The following is a 25,005-nucleotide window of genomic DNA, read 5'->3' as shown; positions in this document are numbered from 1 at the left end:
CGCTCTGTTTAGTTCCTGTCTCTATGAAGCCCCTCCTTCTCAAATGCACACTGTGCTCTGATGGGCCGGCTGGAGCAGTGTGTTGTGATTGGTCGAGCGCTTCGAGTGTGTTTGGGAAATGTCCCATAACCACCAGTTTAACACACTACTAACTAACTCAACCAGGCCCCGCCCCTTTATTCTGCGTATGAATTATTAAAATGAGGAATATTGTAATGTTTGTTCCCGGAAGAAACTCAAGATACAATGGAGGCGTTTCAGGAGTTCAGAAACACTGACACTCCCGCTGGAGGGACTATATGTGCTCAAACAGCAACATTACACATTAAAGGAAGATGAACATGGAAAAAAATCATAATAGATCCTCTTTAAAATCAAATGAAGAACAAGCCTGATTGGTTTTCAGGAAGCTTAGCAACAAAGAAACACTTAAAAAAAGGAATGTGTGCAAATATATTTTCAAACAGCTTCATCAGAGAAGATATCAAAAACGTACACATAAAAATATGTAACAAACATCTGAGATGTGTTAAAACTGTACAATAGCAGTTGTGTAAAACCCCACAGGACTGCATTTCCCCCACAGATACAGTGCATTGTGTTACATGACGGACAGAAGAAAACAAACGGCAGAAAAGGAGATTTTACAGTATCAAATAGTAACATGGTGAGATTCTCTGACAGTTATATGACAAAAAAATAATTCATGTAAATATATTCATATATAGTATACATGGAGTCGCCTTCATTGATATGGATGTATAAATATGAAGATTTAAAAAAAAAAAAAAAAAAGCACTATTTTATGAGTTTTCGTGGATCTTTATGACAGACTTCTGGCTTGCGTTCGAGTCCAAACAACGAAAAAGACCAGGTCATGTACATCTAGCATATCGTTTTTCGTTTTAACACAACATTATTGAGTCTTGTGTGTGTAACATGTAAAGCTTCAGTATTAGACTTTTGGATATACACACAGGTATTGTCAATAAAGTCATAAAATAAACAATTTACAGCAATGTGGCGGGAAAAGTCTCTAAGTCCAGCTTTTACACCGATCAAGCGAGGATGCAGTGGTTGGGTCTTCGAGACATGATGAAACCCCTGAGACACACACACCTGTACGAGCCCTCGGTGTTCACGCAGCGGGCGTTAATGCAGTCGAGTGTGTCTTCCTCCTCACACTCATCCACATCTACAGTCAAACACACACACAGCTGCATCTTTAATCGCTTGTGGAAAATTAAACAGCTCTGTTTTTAAATACAACAGCACATGTGATTGGTTACAGGATTAGTTCACTTCAGAATTAAAATTTCCTGATAATTTACTCTTCCCACGTCATCCAAGATATTCATGTCTTTCTTTCTTCGGTCGAAAAGAAATGAAGGTTTGTGAGGAAAACATTCCAGGATTTTCTCCATATAGTGACTTCAATGGGGTCCAACGGGTCGAAGGTCCAAATGTGAGTTTCAGTGCAGCTTCAAAGTCTCGACACGATCCAGCCGAGGAGTAAGAGTCTTATCTAGACAAACCAGCGGCCATTTTCTAAACAAAATAAACATTTATATACTTTTTAACCACAAATGCTCGTCTTGCACTAGCTGTGATCCGCCACACATTACGTAATCATGTTGGAAATGAGGAAAATGTAGAGTAGGGCGAAAATCTAATTTTCTCCTCCAACTTCAAAATCGTCCGACATCTTTGTTTCACCTTTTATTTTCTTGTAAAGGGCGTTTGACTTAGTCTTTGCACGTTCGCTTTGTAAACACTAGAACTGTACTTCCGCCTACGTCACGCTTGACCTTTCAACGTGATTACGTAATGTGTGAAGTCGTGGACGTGCAAGACGGGCATTTGTGGTTCAAAAGTATATAAATGTTTATTTTGTTTAGAAAATGGCCGCTGGTTTTCCTAGATAAGACTCTTATTCCTCGAATCCTCGGCTGGAATGTTGAAGCTAGTTGGACCCCATTGAAGTCACTATATGAAGACAAATCCTGGAATGTTTTCCTCAAAAACCTTCATTTCTTTTTGACCGAAGAAAGAAAGACATGAACATCTTGGGTGACGTGAGGGTGAGTAAGGCCATGTCCACACTAATACGTTTTCGTTTGAAATATTTTCTCTCCGGTTTGGCCTTCCGCCCACACTGAAACGGCGTTTTAAAGGTGACCTATAATTCAAAATTGAATTTACCTTGGTATAGTCAAATAACAAGAGTTCAGTGCATGGACATGACATAGAGTGAATCTCAAACTGGACTGTTTTGGCGTTCTCATTTAATTCACGTTTATGAAAGACACCCCTGAAAAACGGTCGGTTCTCCACACAATACCGACTGTGACGCAATAGTCGGGATCATTAATATGTACGCCTTCAAATATTTGCATAATGCCAGCCCTCAATGCCAGGCGGAACTGCGCAGCCGAAGCATGGCAGTTGCTCAGTGTGGATGTACACATGAACACAAAAGTATTTTTTAGTTCCTTCATCTGAGCCTCTGAAGAAACAATGGGTCAATTTTATTTTCTCTGGAAATTTCCAAACATTTCACCGAGTGTTTCCTCAACTTGGGCCAATACAGAGCTGGCCTTGGATCGAGCTACCAAGCAACACTTTCTGATGTGTAATTGTTCAAGTTCAGACAGGTAATCTTTCTCTCAAAATCGTTCAATACTGTTTATGCATCAGTAAGTCAAGCCAGTGACTAAAATATCAGCTTCACATCGTTTCTTTTAGTAGGATGAAAATAATCGTATTTAAATTGTGAACAAATTATATACAGAAAGCGATCAAAGAACAATCTTTCCACACAGCGCGAGTTTATCTGGACACTTGCCAAACTCGTTATGAAATCAATGACGCACGTTACTGCACAACGAAGCTCTTACTGTATTTACATCATCGTGTTTGCATTGGTGAAAGCAGAGAGAGTGCAGAAACTGCTTTGCAATGATAAGATCTTTATCTCGTGATCAACACACTGTCATCTGCTCAATGCTCATCACGGCAACATTTTATGTGATGGGAATAGATCTAAATACTTTAAAAACATCTCACGATTCGTTAATCTCGATAGCTGTTATAGTAAAAACGTATAATAGCAGTAGTAAAAGTATTCGGGAGAGAGTTTCACATGTAATGCGTTGCTATTTCATATGCAAGCATGTCAGCCAATCACAGCAGTGGCCGCGGTTACACTGAATCCCACAGCAGACACGGCCCTTCAAACAGAGTGTTCAAATCAGAGGCTAAAAGCAGGCTAGGAAAAATGCCATTTATTTCTAAATTATGAATATTTTTTATCTAAAAAACATACTAACATTATAAGGGTAACCCAGGAAACATTATAAAATAATAAAAAAAAACATTCTAGGGCACCTTTAAGGCTGTGTTTACACGGAAACGATCTGAAGAGAAAACGCAAGAGTGGCGTTGCGTTATCACTTTTTATTCTGCGTTTAGACGAGCGTTATGGTTGGGAAATCCGCGTGCATATGGTGACGCAAAAGTGTGTGAAATTTGATGTAGTGTGCACTCCAGGCGGCTAGGTGGCAATGTGAAGCACTGCCACACAACAACACCAATATCTTAGAATATTTTGTACAACTGCTAAAAAGACTCTTGTATGTTTTTCAGAGCTGCTAGGGCAACTTGAAGGTCCGACGTATGGAAATAATCTGACATGTTGGTTGTTATTTTCCTGTACTGGCGCATGCCTGTGACGTAAACGAGAGCCACCGTGAGCAGATTTGCGTTTTTACCGTTTAGACGGGAACGCGACGGTGGAGCGTTTTTAAGATTTCCACTCTGGAGGGTGGTTTCACTTTTTTGCGTTTTTAAGCCCCCAAAACGCCGTTGCCGTGTAAACGAAAGGCACATCCGCTAAAATATATTTTTAGGTTTTCACCCGGAATCGTTCTCCTGTAAACGGGGCCTCAGCCAATAAAAACGTAGCTTTTGGAAAACGCTCTCCAAAGCGGATAAATTTGAAAATGCCGTTTTCGTGTTGTAGTGTGGACTGTGAAGCCGAAGGTATTTGAAAACGATGACGTAAGTTTAGTCATGTGATCCATGTTGTACCAATAGATATTCCTGTTTACCGGTATTGTGCCTGTTATGTGCTATTCACTTTCACACTGTTGCTAAAACTCACTCTTCATATCACAGTCCTGCACAGATGACAGAACATGTACTCACATTTGCTGTCCTGCGGCAAAACATGAGAGCGGTTGCGTTTTAGTCCAAACATATGGTGAGTGAGAGCGACCTGGACGCGTCAGTGAAGGTGAGATATTTTGCTAAATAAAATTATCCTGTTAGAAGTATTGCGCAATAACTTTATTTATTTTTCCATCTGTATCATCTCGGTGAGCTTTTGTGATGTTTCACGCATGCGCAGTAAAGGTGAATTTAGAAGTTTCTCATCCACACTGAAACGTCGGAAAACGCCTGAAAACTACGGAGTCCCCCTAGTCCCACTTTGTCAAAAAAAATTATTATTACTATCTCGTGGCCTCAAGATAAGTATCTCGTGGCCTCAATATAGTAACTCGTGGCCTCAAGATAGTATCTCGTGGCCTCAAGATAGTAACTCGTGGCCTCAAGATAGTAACTCGTGGCCTCAAGATAGTAACTCTTGGCCTCAAGATAGTAACTCGTGGCCTCAAGATAGTATCTCGTGGCCTCAAGATAGTAACTCGTGGCCTCAAGATAGTATCTCGTGGCCTCAAGATAGTAACTCGTGGCCTCAAGATAGTATCTCGTGGCCTCAAGATAAGTATCTCGTGGCCTCAATATAGTAACTCGTGGCCTCAAGATAGTATCTCGTGGCCTCAATATAGTATCTCGTGGCCTCAATATAGTATCTCGTGGCCTCAATATAGTATCTCGTGGCCTCAATATAGTATCTCGTGGCCTCAAGATAAGTATCTCGTGGCCTCAATATAGTAACTCGTGGCCTCAAGATAGTATCTCGTGGCCTCAATATAGTAACTCGTGGCCTCAAGATAGTATCTCGTGGCCTCAATATAGTAACTCGTGGCCTCAAGATAGTATCTCGTGGCCTCAAGATAGTAACTCGTGGCCTCAAGATAGTAACTCGTGGCCTCAAGATAGTATCTCGTGGCCTCAAGATAGTAACTCGTGGCCTCAAGATAGTATCTCGTGGCCTCAAGATAGTAACTCGTGGCCTCAATATAGTATCTCGTGGCCTCAATATAGTAACTCGTGGCCTCAAGATAGTATCTCGTGGCCTCAATATAGTAACTCGTGGCCTCAATATAGTATCTCGTGGCCTCAAGATAGTATCTCGTGGCCTCAAGATAGTATCTCGTGGCCTCAAGATATTATCTCGTGGCCTCAAGATAGTATCTTGTGGCCTCAATATAGTATCTCGTGGCCTCAATATAGTATCTCGTGGCCTCGAGATAAGTAACTCGTGGCCTCAATATAGTATCTCGTGGCCTCAATATAGTAACTCGTGGCCTCAAGATAGTATCTCGTGGCCTCAATATAGTAACTCGTGGCCTCAAGATAGTATCTCGTGGCCTCAATATACTATCTCGTGGCCTCAATATAGTATCTCGTGGCCTCAATATAGTATCTCGGGCCTCAAGATAGTATCTCGTGGCCTCAATATAGTAACTCGTGGCCTCAAGATAGTATCTCGTGGCCTCAATATAGTATCTCATGGCCTCAAGATAGTATCTCGTGGCCTCAATATAGTATCTCGTGGCCTCAATATAGTAACTCGTGGCCTCAAGATAGTATCTCGTGGCCTCAATATAGTATCTCGTGGCCTCAAGATAAGTAACTCGTGGCCTCAAGATAGTATCTCGTGGCCTCAAGATAGTAACTCGTGGCCTCAAGATAGTATCCCGTGGCCTCAATATAGTAACTCGTGGCCTCAAGATAGTATATCGTGGCCTCAATATAGTATCTCGTGGCCTCAAGATAGTATCTCGTGGCCTCAAGATATTATCTTGTGGCCTCAAGATAGTATCTTGTGGCCTCAATATAGTATCTCGTGGCCTCAATATAGTATCTCGTGGCCTCGAGATAAGTAACTCGTGGCCTCAATATAGTATCTCGTGGCCTCAATATAGTAACTCGTGGCCTCAAGATAGTATCTCGTGGCCTCAATATAGTAACTCGTGGCCTCAAGATAGTATCTCGTGGCCTCAATATAGTATCTCGTGGCCTCAAGATAGTATCTCGTGGCCTCAATATAGTATCTCGTGGCCTCAAGATAGTATCTCGTGGCCTCAAGATAGTATCTCGTGGCCTCAATATAGTAACTCGTGGCCTCAAGATAGTATCTCGTGGCCTCAATATAGTATCTCATGGCCTCAAGATAGTATCTCGTGGCCACAAGATAGTATCTCGTGGCCTCAATATAGTAACTCGTGGCCTCAAGATAGTATCTCGTGGCCTCAATATAGTATCTCATGGCCTCAAGATAGTATCTCGTGGCCTCAAGATAGTAACTCGTGGCCTCAAGATAGTATCTTGTGGCCTCAATATAGTATCTCATGGCCTCAAGATAGTAACTCGTGGCCTCAAGATAGTATCTCGTGGCCTCAAGATAGATCTTGAGGCCACGAGTTACTTATCTTGAGGCCACGAGATAGTTATAATACATTTTTTTGACAAAGTGGGACTAGGGGGGCTCCGTAGAAAACACTAGTGTGGACGGAGATCGTTTTTAAACGAAAACGCCGTTTTCAAATGTATCCAGATTAATGTGGACGTAGCCTAAATTATCAGGATATTTTAATTCTGAAGTGAACTACTCCTTTAAGAGAGAGAAAACATGGGAACTAGAAGGGAGCGATACCTATGCATGTCATGGTCGTGATGTCGAGCTGATATCCGTCGTAACAGTCGCAGGTGTAACCCTCCTCGACACGGATACAGCGACCGTTCTCACAGCCCTGGACGATCCCACAATCCTCTGAACTCAGACTGCCGTACGAGTCATATCTCCCTGAAACACACACAAGAGTTACAAGTTACATTTAATCATTTAGCAGACGCTTTTATTCAAAGCGACTTACAACTGAGGAGAACAATAGAAGCAACCAGACCAGCAAGAGGACAACAGTATATTATATTACATCGCATATATACAGGTGAAACTCGAAAAATTAGAATATCATGCAAAAGTTAATTTATTTCAGTAATTCAACTTAAAAGGTGAAACTAATATATTCTATAGACTCATTACATGCAAAGTAAGATATTTCAAGCCTTTATTTGTTATAATTTTGATGATTATGGCTTACAGCTTATGAAAACCTTTTCACAATATTCTAATTTTGAATTTGGGGTTCATAAGCTGTAATCCATAATCATCACAATTATAACAAATAAAGGCTTGAAATATCTCACTTTGCATGTAACGAGTCTATATAATATATTAGTTTCACATTTTAAGTTGAATTACTGAAATAAATTAACTTTTGCACGATATTCAAATTTTTCGAGTTTCACCCCTATATTACATATTATATATTACATCGCAAGGTTTTTTTTTTTAGGTTCTTCTTTGCTACAAGATGCTTTCCTTGCGCTTAATTGTACTGAATGTGTACCTGTAGTGCACTTCAAATCCTAAAAGCTATAGCTATGTTTAAAAGTGTACTTACTGTACTTGCATATAATATGATTTGATATAATGAAATAAAAAGCACTTTTAACACACTTAAGTACACTGTCATAGTCAAAAAAAATTTGTCATGCTTTAAAGAAGTACACTCATTTTGATGTGTTGACTAACATACTAAAGCACGTGATTATAATTTTAACTGTAGCATGTTATTTTATATTACATACAAATACATAAAGTTAATGTATTTTAAATGTTCTAAATTGCAACTTCATCATTATTAATGTGTCAATACAAATATATTTAAATACATGACATACAAGTTTCAATAGAAATGGCATTAAAGTATATTTTAGTTCATCATAAATACTTAGTAATTATTAAATTACACAAAAAAATGTACTTTAAGTGAGTCAAAAACATACTTAACGTTAGATAATTGCATTTTGTGTACATTTTAAAATATGAAACATTTTCATGTAATTGTAAATAAGATGCAGTGAAGTGTCTGAAAACATTTAAAAGTGTATCAAGTGTTTTTTTTTTCAAAGTATGCTGAATTGTGCTTCGTTTTCAAGGAATAATATGATATAAGTGTCCGAAAACCCTCCTAAAATCAGCCCACACACCAGATGTGTGTTTCAGCAGTGGCATTTAGTTTCAGACTCACGCTCATAGACTCTTCGTGGGCCCTCCCGCCTGTCAGGAAACATTGGGAAAGGGGGCGGGGCTCTCCATGACTCCTCCCCCTCGGCCTCGCGGTACCGGGAGTTTTCGGGAAGAGGAGCCAGACTCAGTGGAAGCCCGTCGGGACGGGGCGGCAGGGGTCGGGCATCAAACGTTCGCTCACCGCGAGGGTCCGGGAGGCCGAAGGGAGGGCCGGGAGCGCTCTCATAATCCTCCTCCTCATAGTAACGACTCCCACTGGAAACGAGTTGAGTAGAATTACACACAATTTGTGAAAAAGAAGTTGCATACTTTTAAAAAGAGTACTTACTACGGAAATAAAAGAATATACTTAAAGTCCCCCTGTGGTGCAAATCAAGTTTTTAATGTTGTTTATATGTCTAATGTGGTGTTTTTAATACGCTTTTAATACGACAAACCATGTGTAAATTCATAAGTCGACAGCATTGCTGAGTATTTTCTGCTTAAGTCTGCAGTGAACCAAAGACAGTCTCAAAAACACGGTTTGAAATCGCTGGTGTTTCTGACGTCACAAACGACCTTGTAACCAATCAGATCAACGTGTGATTGTCAACCAGTGGATCTCTGAGCTGAGTGAGTGCAGGCGGGGCTCATTTGCATATTCATAGAACCGCGTATACTAAATGAGGCAAGGGTGTCGAGTTACATTCAAGATATTTTAACGCATGACAAAAAAAATTTCAAAGAAAAAAACGTTTAAATATGTAATTTTGGTGATCAAAAAGGGATAAAATGATTGACTAAAGCGGGACTCTAAGTGTGAACTGAATGTAATGTTTCCAGACACTTAATTGCATGTCTACTGCGATTAAATGGTATTATATAATAGTATAAAATACATATATGGTAACACTTTACAATAAGGTTCATTAGTTAACATTAGTTAATATATTGACTAACATGAAGTAACAATGAGCAATTCATTTGTTAAAGTATTTATAAATCTTTGTTCATTTTAGTTAATATAAAAATAGTTGTTTATTGTTTGTTCATGTTAGTTCACGGTGCATTAACTAATGTTAACAAATACAACCTTTGATTTTAATAACATATTAGTAAATGTTGAAATTAATATTAACCAAGAATTTATTAATTATATTAAATGTTGTTCATTTTTAGTTCATGTTAACTAATGAACCTTATTGTAAAGTGTTACCAAATGTATTATATTAAATGCAATTAGTTGAGTCTAAGTAGGACTTCTTTATTTGTAATTTCAAAATCACTTCTATTGTCTTTACTAACAGCACTGCAACTTTATTTTAGAGTGTTGTTGAAGGGCCTCACCCCGCGGGCCTGTAGGGGGCGTCTGGGAGCCCGTAGGAACTGGGGGGTCTTTCTCTCAGCCCGGACCTCCTTCCACCGGCTCCCGCTGGGCTGTAGTCCTCGTAATCAGTGGGCATGTAGTCGGGGCGTCCCGGCTGGGCTTCGGGGTACGCGTACGGTGGCAGGAACCCTCCTCCTCCCGGGCCGAAGCGCTCATAATAACGCGGGGAGTAAGGAGGAGGACCCAGCTCGTTACACAGGGCCTCGTACGCCTCTAATCAGGAGGCACACACACACACACACACGACTCAGTCAAAGAGCGAAACTGAATGTGTGCATTACGGTTGGGCAACATTCAGAATTAGAGTTTCGAATAACAGGAAGATGAAAAAACTGCATTGAAATTCAAAGAAACAGGCAAAAAAAAAAAAAAAGGATCTTTATCTTCACTTGTGAAAAGAAATACACTTTAGCAAACTTTTAAAAAGAGTATTTATTATGGAAATAATGTACTTGGAAAGAATATACTGAATGTAATGTAATTTCAGAATTGCATGTTATTTACAGGTAAATGAAAATGTATTATAGTTTAAATTTATATCACATGCAAATTGGTTCAACTTGTGTTGGTCAAAAATGCAGATTTTTTTTTCTTCAATTAAATGATTGAATTATATTTTAGTTCGATAATGTTTTTTATTTAATATTTTGTATTTTTTTTTGGATTTTATGATATATAAGTAAGTATCATAAAATCCACTACAAAAATACAAAATATTACATTTCCAACTTAAAATTTCCAACATAAATATGCAATGCTGAAGAACAGACTTCAGTTTTGTATCTTTTTAAAGAAGGCTAGATTATTGGTAAAAAAGTTTTCTTTTAAAGTTTTAAAAAGTGAGCTTGAAAAAAGTTTACATTTACTGTTATGAAAAATGCACAAAAAAAAAGAGTGTTTTTGTATTGTTTTCCAAATTTTAGGTTGATATACATTTAAAAAATGAGCTTTCAGTAATAATTTGTTTGTGGCAGTACCAAACCTTTCCAATAGACACAATGTGTCTCCAATTAATTTCTAATGGAACAATACAAGTGTGACTATTTTTTTCAGGATCATTTAACCTTTTCGAATCATGTCCAGGATTTTGTGTGTGTGTGTGTGTGCAGTGTGTATTCACACGGCAAGTGCCAAAACCTCATACCATTCTGATAAAGTAAATAATAATAAATAAAAAAACAATGATAACTAAACTTTTTAGGTAAAAAAAACAAACACCAAACACACACAAAAAAGATAGCAAAATGTATTTAAGGGGGTCATATGATGCGATTTCTTGTTTTCCTTGTTCTTCAGTGTGTTATGTAGCTGTTGGTGCAAGTATAAGATCTGCAGTTACACAGCTCAACGTGTCAAACCTAAAGAGATTTTCTTTGTAAAAGTCAAGGCTCCTAAAACGCCTCGTTCAAACACTCCTCCACAAATCTACGTGTGTGTGTGTGTGTGTGTGTGTGTGTGTGTGTGGGGAACGTTTCATCACACCGCCCAGATGTATACGCAAAGAAAGACGGCGTAACTTTTATTCTCGCTGTATTAATTGAATTTTGATTGGTCGTTTAAATTCAGAGACGAATGTCGGATTGGCCAATCACATGGGAGGACAGACTAGGATCATACCATTATGAGAAAGGAAGGGGGAAGATAGCGAGTGTAGTGGTGGGGGACATAGATATCCATAATAAAGGCTAGATGTCTTACAGCGGAGTCTCTATCGTCATCACCGGCGGCCATCTTGTCACAGGCAAGCTTTCTGGCAAATACTCAAATACTCTTATCTCGTTTAAATCTTGACGGATTTACAAACGGTTTGGTTTCTTACAAACGTTATTAACGTGGCTATAATTCCGGATGATTATTTATTGATACACTTATAATTCATAAGTGTGCAGTGTCATAACTACATCTCTGACGTTTATAACAAACCAAACCGTTTGAAAATCGGTAGAAAATTGAGCAAGTTATGGTTATTTAAAAAGTACATGCACCATTAAAACACAATGTTACGAGTGAGCGAGCTGCCTGTGGCAAGATGGCCGCCAGGTGCGGACGTCCAACTCCATTGGCCAGCAGCGCGGACGAGACATCTTGCCTTTATTATGGATATCTATGGTGGGGGAGCCGAATTTAAATGCTAATGTTAAGACTTTTGCCTTTATTTATTTGATTTGTTTGCCTTGGTTAAATTGTTAAATTAAAGTTTTATTAAAATGTTAAATAACTGTGTAGTTTTTTGTAATGAAAAAATGCATAATAAAATAAGGCTTTTATGAAAAAACTGAATAAAAAATTGCTTACCAACACACAAATCATTCACAATTGCTAAATTGGGCTAAAATAGAAAGCTCAGAGTGATACTAAATGAAGAGCCATTTGGGATATTTGAAATATTTGTTTACGGCGGGATACAATTTCAGGAATGTAATAGCATATGTATTTTCTAGCTGGGAGTACGCATTCATGTGATCGCCCTCTTTTGGTTTTCAGACGCCCCCTCATCAGCGCTCGGCCGGCGCCGATACAACTACTTTGTTTGGCCTTCCAAAAGAGGACATAATTCATCTTTGGCTAAGCCCCGCCCCCCTTAGTTACTGTTGCTACGTCCGACAAACTTCATCTGGGCTCTGGTATCAACATGGCTTATGCTGTGACAGCTCTTCCTGCTGAAATTTTATCAAACTTTTATAAAGCAGCAAATAAAGTGTCCAATAGAAGTAGGCAAAAGGGGCTGCAATATACGTTCGAAGGGTATATTCACGACATACAGGTGAAACGCAAGGAACAACAAGGCATCCGAATAGAGGCAAAGGCACACCGGTCACAGTCAACAAATGACCCACCGCATATCCTACTAATGGAGACGGAGGCTGGGACTAACAATATCAAGGAGCAACACTGTTCATGCAAAGCTGGAGGTCTCTATTCACTTCTATAATCATTATTACAAAGCAAACGGACTACGCGAGTATAACGTTGTATTTATTAGTAGCGTGTACTAGCGTATCAACAACCGGTATGCTAGGTAACGTTATGCTAGGTGACTTCGGTTTGGGAAGGGAAAAAAACGCACACCCCCCTCCAACCTCTCTGGGAAACACGTATCTGTGTTACAAATGCCCCAGGCACAACGTTTAACCATATTTTTGATAAAACTACGACGGTAATAGCCCGCCGAGACCAAAAATATGAGACGCCTGTGTTAAAGTCAACGGAGCGCTGTGAAAAAGTGTCGGACCACTGTGGGATCTCGTTCTTGGCTGCGCTGTGATTGGTCAATATACATTCTAGGGCGTGGCTTAGCTAAAGGCGAATTAGAAAACAGTGGTTAAGCTTTATTTACAACACTATTCCAGAACAGTACAACCACAATATTCGACTGTGCTGCGCATTTTTCAGAGGACTGTTTCCAGAACCCGTGAGAGTACGAGGCCGGCTGTGCACATAGGCTGATTATAAAAAAGTGGGCAATACATCTTTGTAAGTTCAGTCTGGTGACTCACAGACACTCAAGTGTGTTTTCATATTTTAAGAATTTGCTACTGACTATTCAAACGTCAGTGTAGTCATCAAGATATTAGCTTGGTCAGCTATATATTCCGGATCAGATTCGAGCTGGATAAGGTAGTAAAGTTAACGACATTATCACCTTTCATTATTGACAATCGACATTTCCGTCACACGTTTCAGGTTTTTGGGCCAATCACAATGCACTGGATCGCTGGCCAATCAGAGCAAACCGTGCTTTTCAGAGCAATGAGCTTTGTAAACATCGCCGTGCTCCAGAAAGGCTGGGCATAGAGGAGCAACAATAATGTACAGTATGTGTAAAATAATGACTTTTTTAACCTAAAATTGCCTAAAGTGTTTAAAAACACATTGCATTAAACCAAATACACAAAATAAGAATGTGTGTGACCCCTTTAAAATACATTTTCATACTAAGTATCTGCAATGACAGATTTTTTAAAATATACTTTTAATGTTTGAAGTAAACTACACGTGCACATGCAAAACAATTAAGCACACTTCTTTTTCACAATGGTTGTAAGCCTGTGATACTTGTTTAGAGCATTTCATTAATATTATTGTTAAAAATGAAATCCAAACTCAGAAGCTGAACTGAATTTTAAAGGCATTGGCAATCCAGTTCTGAATGTCGTGTGCGTGTATGTGTGTGCGCGTGTGTGTGAGTCTGTGTGTGCGTGTATGTGTGTGTGTGTACCTTCATCTCTGCGGGGGCAGAGGGCACACTGCAGACCCCAAGCCTCACCAACCAAACAACAGCACTCTGTAAAGGTCAGCTGAGATCCTAACAGAGGACTCTGACACACTAGACTAGCCGTGACGTGACGCCAACAGAAGTTTAAGTTCTCGTCTGAGAAAAGCATAGAAAGAAAGACGGCAGATACACATTAAAAGTTGACATTTTACACATCTAGTAACAATTTTTTTTGCATTCTTAAAGGGATAGTTCATCCAAAAATGAACAGTCTGTCATCATTTACACACCCTCACATCGTACCAAACCCATAAGACGTTTGTTCATTTTTACATATATGAAAATATTTTTAATGAAACCGATTGCATCACACGAGCATGTTTATGCTTCCGCAAGAACTAATAAGGTTTGTTGTTGCAGTGTATAGTGCTTTATACTACAGAATGTTTCAAAGCACCTTCACATTAATAAACAGAAAAAGAATGGCAATGTTATAAAATTATGAAACAAATTCAATTTTCAGCTGTTAAAAGAAAAAAATAATCTCAATTAAGTTCTCAATTTTGTTCTCAATGCACATTTCCTAAAGAGGACCTAATTACATGGTGTTTAAAATGTGTGTGTACACAACCACCATATACTGGTAAATATCCACCCGCTCCTCTTTTTTTAATCCCCATAAATCATAAGCAGAACAAGCCGTTCGCAGATTGTTGCATGCGTGATGTCACATTACACAGGCCCCGCCCACGACTGCTGAATGACTCCGCCCCTTTAGTTTAGCTCCTCCCCTGAGTGAGCTGTACACAACCCCTTTAAAATGAAACTCAACATAGGCTATAATTTATTCAAAAATATATAGTAGTAAAATAAAATATAATTCTCTTATCAAAAGGACAAAAATATAAATATATAATATACATCCCAGACAGCAACATACGCGTGGGTTTCACATGTACCGGATGTGGGCCGGATCTGGCTAATAAATGTTCTTTAAAAAGCTGTGTGTGTGTGTGTGTTTTTGCATCTCTTACCCTCCGCGAGGCCACTAGCGTTGACACAGTTGCGCCGCGTGTCATCCAGCACTAGCGGCGGCTCACACGTACAGTAAAACATCCCCAGTGTATTCACACACACACCACCCGTACAGGTGTCCTCACTCTGACACTCATCATGATCTACAGAGACACAGAGACAGTGTCACAACATCACGGTCTAGCGATCGAGCATCCCTGCATCGAGTGTGTGTGTGTGTGCTGACCGATGCACTCCAGCAGATCCGTGTCGTAGTAGAATCCGCTGGGACAGTAACAGGCGTAGCCGGGAATGTTGTTCACACACACACCGCCTTTACATATCTCCGGATCGAACAGCTTACACTCGTCCACATCTGTCCGGACAAACCACACTCAGATTAGAAACAACACACACTGAGAGACTTATGGGACATTTTTTGTTGTTGTTGTTGTTGTTGTGAGAGTCTGTCCGTGCATTTGTTTGTGTTTTACCCTTGTAGCTGAATGCTCCCGTTTCCATGGTAACGTACCCTTTTCCGCTGGGACACAACGATTGGTATTCGGCTAAATGGAGAGTTATTGATGATGGGGGGAAAAAATAAGTGTTCTTAATTGTGTTGAACGTGCAATTTTAGTGTACTTCAAATCTTAAAAACTGTACTTATATGTACAGATAATATAATATGAATGAAATAAAAATGCCCACTTATGTGCACTTACATTTTCATGACTGTTTATTAAACACTTAAATACACTTTTAAAAAGTGCACTTTGTAGTAATGCCAAATTAAACACTTTACTTTAAAGGGTTTTTAATAATCTTTTGTCATGCTTTAAAGTCCACTTATTTTGATGTGTTGACTAACATAGTAAAGCACATGTGAAGTACTTACATTTAAAGTTAATATATTTTAAATGGACTAAATTACAAATGTGTAAAACATATTTTAAAATATATGACACACAAGTTTTAACAGAAATGACATTAAACTATATTTTAGTTTATCATAAATGCTTGTCAGTACATTCAGTACACCATATTCAACCAAGACAATTATGAAATTACATATAAAGATGTACTTAAGTTCAACTTAAGTAGGTCAAAAGCACTCGAAATGCATTTATTATAAACTTAAACCATAATAACCTTGAATTTGATTGTATATTACATGCAATAAAGTGACTGAAAACATTACATTCAGTTCACACTGAAGTATGTAAATTATTTCCATAAGCACTCTTTTAACTCTTTCCCCGCCATTGATGGAATTTTCCGGATTTCCGTGTTTTCGCTGTTGTACGGTAGGGGGCGCTATTACACATCCTCTGAAGGAGTACTGAATCTCCAGATCAAAACACAGGAGAAGAAGAAGCAGAAACAAGTGATATCATATGTAAGGAGGTGCATTTGTACAACAGCGCGATCATCAACATTAAACAGCATATAAATCAAAACTGCCTAATGTTACTGAGTGAAATGTCGATGCTGCAGGACTGTGAAGCTTTAGTGGCGTTGATGGACTCGATCTACTTCATCTGTGTTTGGATCATCGTTCTCAATCCGATCTAGATGTAGTCTTTGACAAAAACACGATTTTCTCAGTTTTTTGCTCAAAAAATGTTCTTTTTTTGTTTGTTTTGTTTTTATGAAACTTGCCCACATTCAAGTGTTGAAGAAAAAAATAAGGCATAAAGCTAGAATAAAATGTTTTTTTTGTTTCTTTCTTTTGATATATTGCATGTTTAGATATTCATACAACAAAATATTCTGGGGGCCATTAAAATAATAGCAGCTTTAAAAAAAAAACACTGGCAGGGAAAGAGTTAAAAGTATGCACAAGTACACTTGTTTTCACAGGAGTAAACTCAGTGTTGATGTGTGTGTGTGTGTGTTCACCTGTTCCAGCTTCGGGACATATGTCGTATTGGCACAGGAGGCCCCAGCCCTGCCCCGCCGTACAGCAGCACTCCTGCAGGGTCGTGTTTCGAGACAGTATCTTGCAGGAGTACGGCTCGGATACGCCGTAGTAACACTCCTTCATTTCTCCAGGTCGAGTTTGTGGAAGAGAGCCAGACACGGACCCAGAGGAGCCAGCCGAACCACGACCCGACGAGGACGAGGAGGCTCCACCAGACGGCCTCGGGCGACCTGCAGGACACACACACACACACACACACACAATCTATACAGGTTTCCTTGATCTTTGGAATTAAAGAATTCTGAATTAATGTAAGTAAATATCAAACAGAAATCAAGAATGCATCGAGAAAACTGAAAACCATCAGAGATGGAGGATAACGCAAGAGAAATTACCATTTTAAAAACCCCTTATAAATAAGAAGTGTACTTAAATTGTATTGAATGTGCACTTGTAGTGTACCTCAAATCTTAAAAGCATATTTAAAACAAAACTGTACTTGCTGATACTATAATATTAATGAAATGAAGTATTAAAAAAAAGTGTTAGTGTCCTTAGTTTTCACTTGGGATAATACTCTTAATAACAAAAGGTATCACTAAAGTTCAATCTAACTAAAAGTAGATTATTTATATTTGCATGTGGATCTCTTTGCGTGAGAATCATTATTAGTTTGACACAGAATCGCCGCCTTAGCCTGGCTCCGCCCTCCTACGTACTTCCGCTCAATTTTAATTTTCCTTCAGTACGGCGTCTGGGTTTGCTGTGTATTCTTGGGTTTTCTCCGATCAATTTTTTACCGGTCCAATCAGCGAACAGAGGGAGTGTCTGAAAACGATGACGTTGCGGAGCGCTAGTTTGAGTTGTAGACATACAGTACGTCACGACCAGTGTTGTGCTAGTTACTAAGAAATAGTAACTAGTTACAGTTACTAGTTACTTCATTGAAAAAGTAACTCAATTACTTACACCAAAAAGTAATGTGTTACTGTTAAAAGTAACTTTTTAGTTACTTTAAAAAAAAAAACATTCTTTAATGTTCCCATTAATGCCCTTTTATGCGTTATGGTCTATACAAACACAAAACTGACTTAAAGTAATTTTTAAACACTATTTTATTTGAGTCAGACCAGCACAAACTGAATATATCACAAGGATTTCTGAGGTGACTCACTGACTCGCGATCTTCGCAGTAGTGAACGCGCCAGCGAGAAATGCACATTTCATACGGATTACATAAGCAGAGAGCAGTCTGTAGTCTGTTTTCTTTCGTTTTGAATTGTTCTGTTTAAAAGTAGACATGTCTGTGAGGCAAGTAGGCTACCTTATACGCCGAGTTTCGGTTCATTTATGAGACGAGCTCCAGTTCACGCGCCGGCGCCTCCATTTCGTGATTATCTATTGTCTGCTATATTTACTTCTTATTTATTAAATCCAGGCAATTGGTTGATGAAACATTGATTAAAATTAAGATACAATTAATACAAAACAAAATCCACTTTAAAGAAAGGTTTTGTGCTCTCTGTTTGATGTCTCTGCAAGTATTAAAGCATCTTTTAGTGCCGCTTTCAGAGCGTGTCGCGTCCGTAACGGAGAACTGTCACGTCCGTAACATTGTTTTTTCCTCATAAATGCGAACACTAAAAATAAAATAAAATGAATATTTTGTTCTGTGGAGACTGAGAGCCAACCCTTCTTCATTCGGTGGGTAGTAGTTTGCGCAGTGTAATTCACATAATTACTAAACAATATTTATTTTAGGCCTATAAAATTCAGCCAGTATAAATGTGCATTTTCTAAGCTTAGAAAATGGACAAAATTCATTTGATTCTAATCATAATGTAACATTATTGTGAAATTGATTTATTTATAGGCTATTTGCTATTAGTATAGTAAAGCCTATGTTTTTATCCAACTAGGCTATGTGTGGGCCTTATGTAAAATACGGGACAAATCGCGTCCCTTATTGATTTGATACGGACGCGTCATTTTACTTGTAAATATGAGACAATTCCGTATTTTAAGGGACGGGTGGCAACCCTACCACCAACCATGCGTCGCTGCTGTAAACAGGTTAGGCTGTAGGCTACACTTAAGCCAAAATTAATTAAAAAAAAGTAACGGACAAACGCACCACATGGTAACGGTAACGGAGTTAATTTATTTAAAAAGTAATGCGTTACAGTATGAGTTACTGTCAAAAGTAACTGCGTTACAGTAACGCGTTACTGCCCAACACTGGTCACGACCAAACGTCAGCGATTGGTTATGGCAGATCCAGAGTGACTCTGGGCAGATCCAATAGTTTTAAACTTCAACAGAGGACCCGCCTACAAGGAAGTTTACGCTTGTCGATGGAGAGAGGCCAGACTCTCTGTACAAATGAAATGTGTATGAGAGTCTGGTAGGACCAGGCTACCGCCGCCTATGTAGAGTGTTAAAAATCAGACACTCATTGGGTTGCTCCCTATGTAGGCAGCAGAATGTCACGAAGCGGACTAGTTTTTGGTACAGAGGTTTTGTTTGTTGTTATATTGTTTAGTAGTTTGTATGGTTTTATTCATGTTCAGCGCCTTTATGTGAAGCATAAAGAAAACGTATTAAAGGGGTGGTATAATGCCCTTTTCACAAGATGTAAAATAAATCTCTGATGTCCCCAGAGTGTGTGTGTGAAGTTTTAGCTCAAAATACCCCCCAGATATTTTTATATAGTATGTTAAAGTTTGTCACTTGTTGAGGGTTAGCAAAAACGCACCGTTTTGTGTCTGGCCCTTTAAATGCAAATGAGCTGCAGCTCCCGACACAGTGGGCGGAGCTTCAAGAGCTCGTGTGTGTGTGTTAGTAGCTGCGATTACCTCACGCGGACACACGCTAAAATGTCAGAAACTGTTCTGCCTTTTATGTTTAAACCGGAGTGAGACAAAGATGGAGAGACTAAGAAGAAGTGACAACACGTAGAATGCAACAGGACGTCTCTAAATGCATGGTTAGTTGATGAGTTTATGTTGATGATGTGGAGTTAACTATCCTCAGTTAGCATATTCTGTCATGATAATCTATAAATCGCTCGTATAGGAACTGTTGTGAGATGCACACAGAGTGACTTTCTATTGCATGTGAAAAGACGGATGCGACAGTTTGATCTGACTCACAAATGAGCTCGACTACAACAGCTCTTCCTCTTCTCAACATGGACTCCGTGTTCCCGGGGGCGGGGTTTATGCAAATTTTAGGGTTGGTGATGTCACTAACCCAGGAGGATGCTCGTGTAGTTCTACCAGCCGTTTGTTGTAGTCCTTAAAAAACGATTTCTTTAAAAGCAAATATCTCCCTTTGCTTTGAACTTTGAGCGTTGTAACTTTGCAGATGTTGTTTATGCTCAAACAGCAACATCACACACTAACTAAAGTTAGAAAAGTGAAATCATAATCAACCACCCCTTAACCACCCTGTTATTATTTTCACCATTATTGTTATTATCATTTATTGTCGTATTTGGTCCCACTTTATATTAAGTGGCTTATATACTTACTATATGTACTTACATCAAAAAATAAGTACAATGTACTTATTGTGTTCATGTTGTAATGTAAAACAGTTGTGCTGCTGTTGAGGTGTGACCAGGGCCGCATTAAGAGCTCACTGGGCCCCGGGGCTATGAGTTACTGCAGGGACTTTGTTTCATATCAACAGTAAGCTGCTCTGAACTCTCTCTCGTAGTCAATTGTGTAACGTTAGTCTTTGCCCCGCGATGTATTTTTCAGTGCGCGAGTGAGAACATGATGTACGTGACTCGAGCCGCCTGGCTTGTCACACAGTAACTAAAAAAGGCGGGTCTTTGCAAACGGTCACTATAATATTAATGATAATGATTCCATGATAATGCATGGAATCAGTGGTGGAGGAAGTACTGAATCTCAGTACTTAAGTAAAAGTACAAATAACCAGAGACATATTTACTTTAGTAAAAGTAGAAGTACCACAATGACAACCCTACTTAAGTAAAAAGTAAAAAGTACCTGATTTTAAATGTACTTTAAGTATTAAAAGTAAAAGTACTTGCATAACAATTTATTCTCTTAATGTCTATATTCTAATGATTAATAAAACAGTTAATTCTAACTCATTCAACCTAATACTCATATAATGATGTTCAATATGATGGAAAAGCAGTTATATTTTAAGTTTTTGTCACCATTTCTGAACAAGCTTGCAATTAGGCAATATACACATCAAGCTTACTATATACCCTTACTATATACGGTATATATATATATATATAAACACATATTATGTTAAAACGCCGTATATGACGGCGTTTGCTGTAAACGCGATTAATTTATGGCGTAATTCTGAACCTCTTGGCTTGCCATACTAATCCTAACCAAACGTATAATACACACGCACCCCACATCACTACTAAACCTGCCAATGCGTTTCCTATGCATGTAAAAACTAATTTTCACGTATTAATTGCACGATAAACACACTGCGTGCTATAGAGACGCATTTAGTGCGACCGGGTTGATATATCTATGGCAATCAAACTTCACTGGTGAGACAGAAACGTGCGATGAACGGACGGTCAGGATGACGTTTTGGCAGGGGAAAAACTGATCAGAAAATTTAACGAAAATGTAACAGAACTTTGTAGAAATGTAGTGGAGTAGAAAGTATAATAATTGCTGCAAAATGTAACGAAGTAAAAGTAAAAAGTATGCACTATTTATTCTACTTAAGTAAAGTACAGATACGTGAAAAATTTACTTAAGTAAAGTAACGAAGTATTTGTACTTCGTTACATTCCACCACTGCATGGAATTTTCGGCAAAGCGCTACTAAATAACAGGGCTAATTTGTGGGGTGCGTTGCGTGGTAAGGCTTTGGCAATCAGATGGCTAGTAGTAGGCCTATCTGCTCCACAGCCAATCACGGGCCCCCTCCTTGTTCGGGCCCGGGGCTTTAGCCCCGCCTAGCCCTATTGTTAATGCGGCCGTGGGTGTGACACGGGTAAGGTTAGAGTCAGGTGTGTGTGGTAAGGGTCGGTTTAAGGTGTAAGGGAAGGGTCAACAGTGTAATTAAATGTAATTACATAAATGAATTACAGCTGTAATTACATGCAGGTATAAGTACAATATAAAAACATGTATGTACACAATATGTCCATTGTATCAAATTATTAATTTCAATGTTAGTACATGATATAAAGTGTGACCTAGTATGGTCAGTAGAGGGCAGCACTGAGACAGAGTTATGATGTTCCTGCTGGAGTTGTGTGTGTGTGTGTCACCTGTGCTCTCTCTGCTCACACACTGCCTCGCGAGCGGGTCGAATTCCTCCTGTCCGTTCTCACACTCACACGTGAACGATCCCTCCACATTCCAGCAGTGTGCAGATCCGCAGACGCCCTGCATCGTCTCGCACTCGTTTATGTCTGCGCAGAAGACACACGGGGAGTGTATAGAGGGGGAAAACACTTTCGATTGGGAAAAAGAAGTGCGCTTAATTGTACAGAATGTGCACTTAAAATTATAGAGGTACTGTAACCGATGTTATGATATCAATGTACTCTCGTTAAGTACAATTAAGTGTATTTTTATGAATGTTTCTTAACACACTTTATAAGGCCAAATTAAAACTTTTACTTTAAAGTACATTTTAAGTCATTAAGTTTTAATAATCTATTGTCGTGCTTTATAGAAGTACACTTATGTTGATGTGTTGACTAACATACTAAAGCACATGTAAAGTACTTGATTATAATTTTAACTGTAGTGTGTTATTTGATATTACATTTAAAGTAAATATATTTAAAATGTTCTAAATTGCAACTTTTTATTACAGATGTCTAATTACTAGTGCTGTCAAATCGATTAATTGCATCTAATAAAAATATAAACAAACTTTTATGTTAGGTTAGCACTAGTACAAATATATTTAAATACATGACATACAATTTTCAATACAAATGGCATTAAAGTCTATTTTAGTTCATCATAAATGCTTGTCAGTATTCGCCAGTGCACTTTAACCATTTTACAAAGACAATATAAGTAATTATTACACAATTGAATTATTAAATTACATATAAAGATGTACTGAACTCCTACTTAAGTCACTAATAAGTTCAACTAATTGCATTTAATATAAACTGAAACTACAATTTGAACTTAATAACATGTAAATAACATGCAATTAATTGTCTGAGTTCCCAGTTAAGTATATTATTTTCATAATAAAGAGCTCTTCTTCAGTATATTATTTTAAAGTATATTATTATTTTCATAATAAAGAGCTCTTGTATATTGAACTCACCCACACACATCTGTCCATCGCCGGTGGACTCGTAGCCCTGGTCACACAGACACTGATATGTGCCGATCAGATTCTGGCAGAAAGCGTGGAGTCCACACACCGTCTCATTGGTGCACTCGTTGATGTCTGCGAGAGAAACTCACTGTCACTCACTGCTGGATCTCGTTAAAGGGAGAGTTCACCCAAAAATGAAAATTGCCCATGATTTACTCACCCTGAAGCCATCCTAGGTGTATATGACTTTCTTCTTTCAGACGAATACAATCAGAGTTATATTAAAAAAATGTCCTGGCTCTTCCAAGCTTTATAATGGCAGTGAATGGCTGTTTTGAAGTCCATAAAAGTGCATCTATCCATGATATTTATGATGGATGGATGCACTTTTATGATGGATAGATGCACTTTTATGATGGATAGATGCACTTTAATTATGGATAGATGCACTTTTATCATGGATGGATACACTTTTATGATGGATGGATTCACTTTTATGATGGATAGATGCACTTTTATTATGGATAGATGCACTTTTATGATGGATAGATGCCCTTTTATGATGGATAGATGCACTTTTATGATGGATAGATGCACTTTTATGATGGATAGATGCACTTTTATGATGGATAGATGCACTTTTATTATGGATAGATGCACTTTTATCATGGATAGATACACTTTTATGATGGATGGATTCACTTTTATGATGCATAGATGCACTTTTATTATGGATAGATACACTTTTATGATGGATGGATTCACTTTTATGATGGATAGATGCACTTTTATCATGGATAGATGCACTTTTATCATGGATAGATACACTTTTATGATGGATGGATTCACTTTTATGATGGATAGATGCACTTTTATCATGGATAGATACACTTTTATGATGGATGGATGCACTTTTATTATGGATGGATTCACTTTTATGACGCATGGATGCACTTTTATGACGGATGGATGCACTTTTGTGATGGATAGATGCACTTTTGTGATGGATAGATGCACTTTTATGATGGATAGATGCACTTTTATGACGGATGGATGCACTTTTATGATGGATAGATGCACTTTTGTGATGGATAGATGCACTTTTATGATGGATAGATGCACTTTTATGATGGATAGATGCACTTTTATCATGGATAGATACACTTTTATTATGGATAGATGCACTTTTATGATGAATAGATGTACTTTTATGATGGATAGATGCACTTTTATGATGGATGGATTCACTTTTATGACGGATCGATGCACTTTTATGATGGATGGATTCACTTTTATGACGGATGGATGCACTTTTATGATGGATAGATGCACTTTTATGATGGATAGATGCACTTTTATGATGGATATATGCCCTTTTTTGATGGATAGATGCACTTTTATGATGGATAGATGTACTTTTATGATGGATAGATGCCCTTTTATGATGGATAGATGCACTTTTATAATGGATAGATGCCCTTTTATGATGGATAGATGCACTTTTATGATGGATGGATGCACTTTTAAGATGGATAGATGCACTTTTATTATGGATAGATGCACTTTTATGATGGATAGATGCACTTTTATGATGGATAGATGCACTTTTATTATGGATAGATGCACTTTTATGATGATAGATGCACTTTTATGATGGATAGATGCACTTTTATTATGGATAGATGCACTTTTATGATGGATGGATGCACTTGTATGATGGATAGATGCACTTTTATTATGGATAGATGCACTTTTATGATGGATAGATCCACTTTTATGATGGATGGATGCACGTGTATGATGGATAGATGCACTTTTATTATGGATAGATGCACTTTTATTATGGATAGATGCACTTTTATGATGGATGGATGCACTTGTATGATGGATAGATG

At 38.3% G+C, this 25,005-nt stretch overlaps 1 protein-coding gene across 2 annotated transcripts in view; it reads right to left on the bottom strand.

Moving 5' to 3' along the window:
• Nucleotides 1-439: 439 nt before the first annotated feature.
• Nucleotides 440-25,005, bottom strand: part of LOC130069997 (latent-transforming growth factor beta-binding protein 4) — a 125,978-nt gene continuing 101,412 nt past the window's right edge. For both annotated transcript variants that reach the window (XM_056234234.1, XM_056234235.1), the window contains 11 exons: nucleotides 23,117-23,242; nucleotides 22,092-22,235; nucleotides 16,780-17,031; nucleotides 15,375-15,446; nucleotides 15,128-15,256; nucleotides 14,901-15,044; nucleotides 13,870-14,022; nucleotides 9,611-9,863; nucleotides 8,286-8,539; nucleotides 6,845-6,994; nucleotides 440-1,195 (listed from right to left, as the gene is read on the bottom strand). In XM_056234234.1, coding sequence (XP_056090209.1) covers nucleotides 1,059-1,195; nucleotides 6,845-6,994; nucleotides 8,286-8,539; nucleotides 9,611-9,863; nucleotides 13,870-14,022; nucleotides 14,901-15,044; nucleotides 15,128-15,256; nucleotides 15,375-15,446; nucleotides 16,780-17,031; nucleotides 22,092-22,235; nucleotides 23,117-23,242 — 1,814 coding nt within the window. In that variant the 3' untranslated portion in view covers nucleotides 440-1,058. The remainder of the gene's footprint in view (nucleotides 1,196-6,844; nucleotides 6,995-8,285; nucleotides 8,540-9,610; nucleotides 9,864-13,869; nucleotides 14,023-14,900; nucleotides 15,045-15,127; nucleotides 15,257-15,374; nucleotides 15,447-16,779; nucleotides 17,032-22,091; nucleotides 22,236-23,116; nucleotides 23,243-25,005) is intronic.

The sequence above is a fragment of the Rhinichthys klamathensis genome, unplaced genomic scaffold (genome assembly GCF_029890125.1).
Source record: "Rhinichthys klamathensis goyatoka isolate OS25496 unplaced genomic scaffold, OSU_Roscu_1.1 h1tg000391l_1, whole genome shotgun sequence".
Lineage (NCBI taxonomy): Eukaryota > Metazoa > Chordata > Actinopteri > Cypriniformes > Leuciscidae > Rhinichthys > Rhinichthys klamathensis.
The sequence above is the reverse complement of the archived record's forward strand: the minus strand, read 5'-3'. Positions and strand labels throughout refer to the sequence as shown.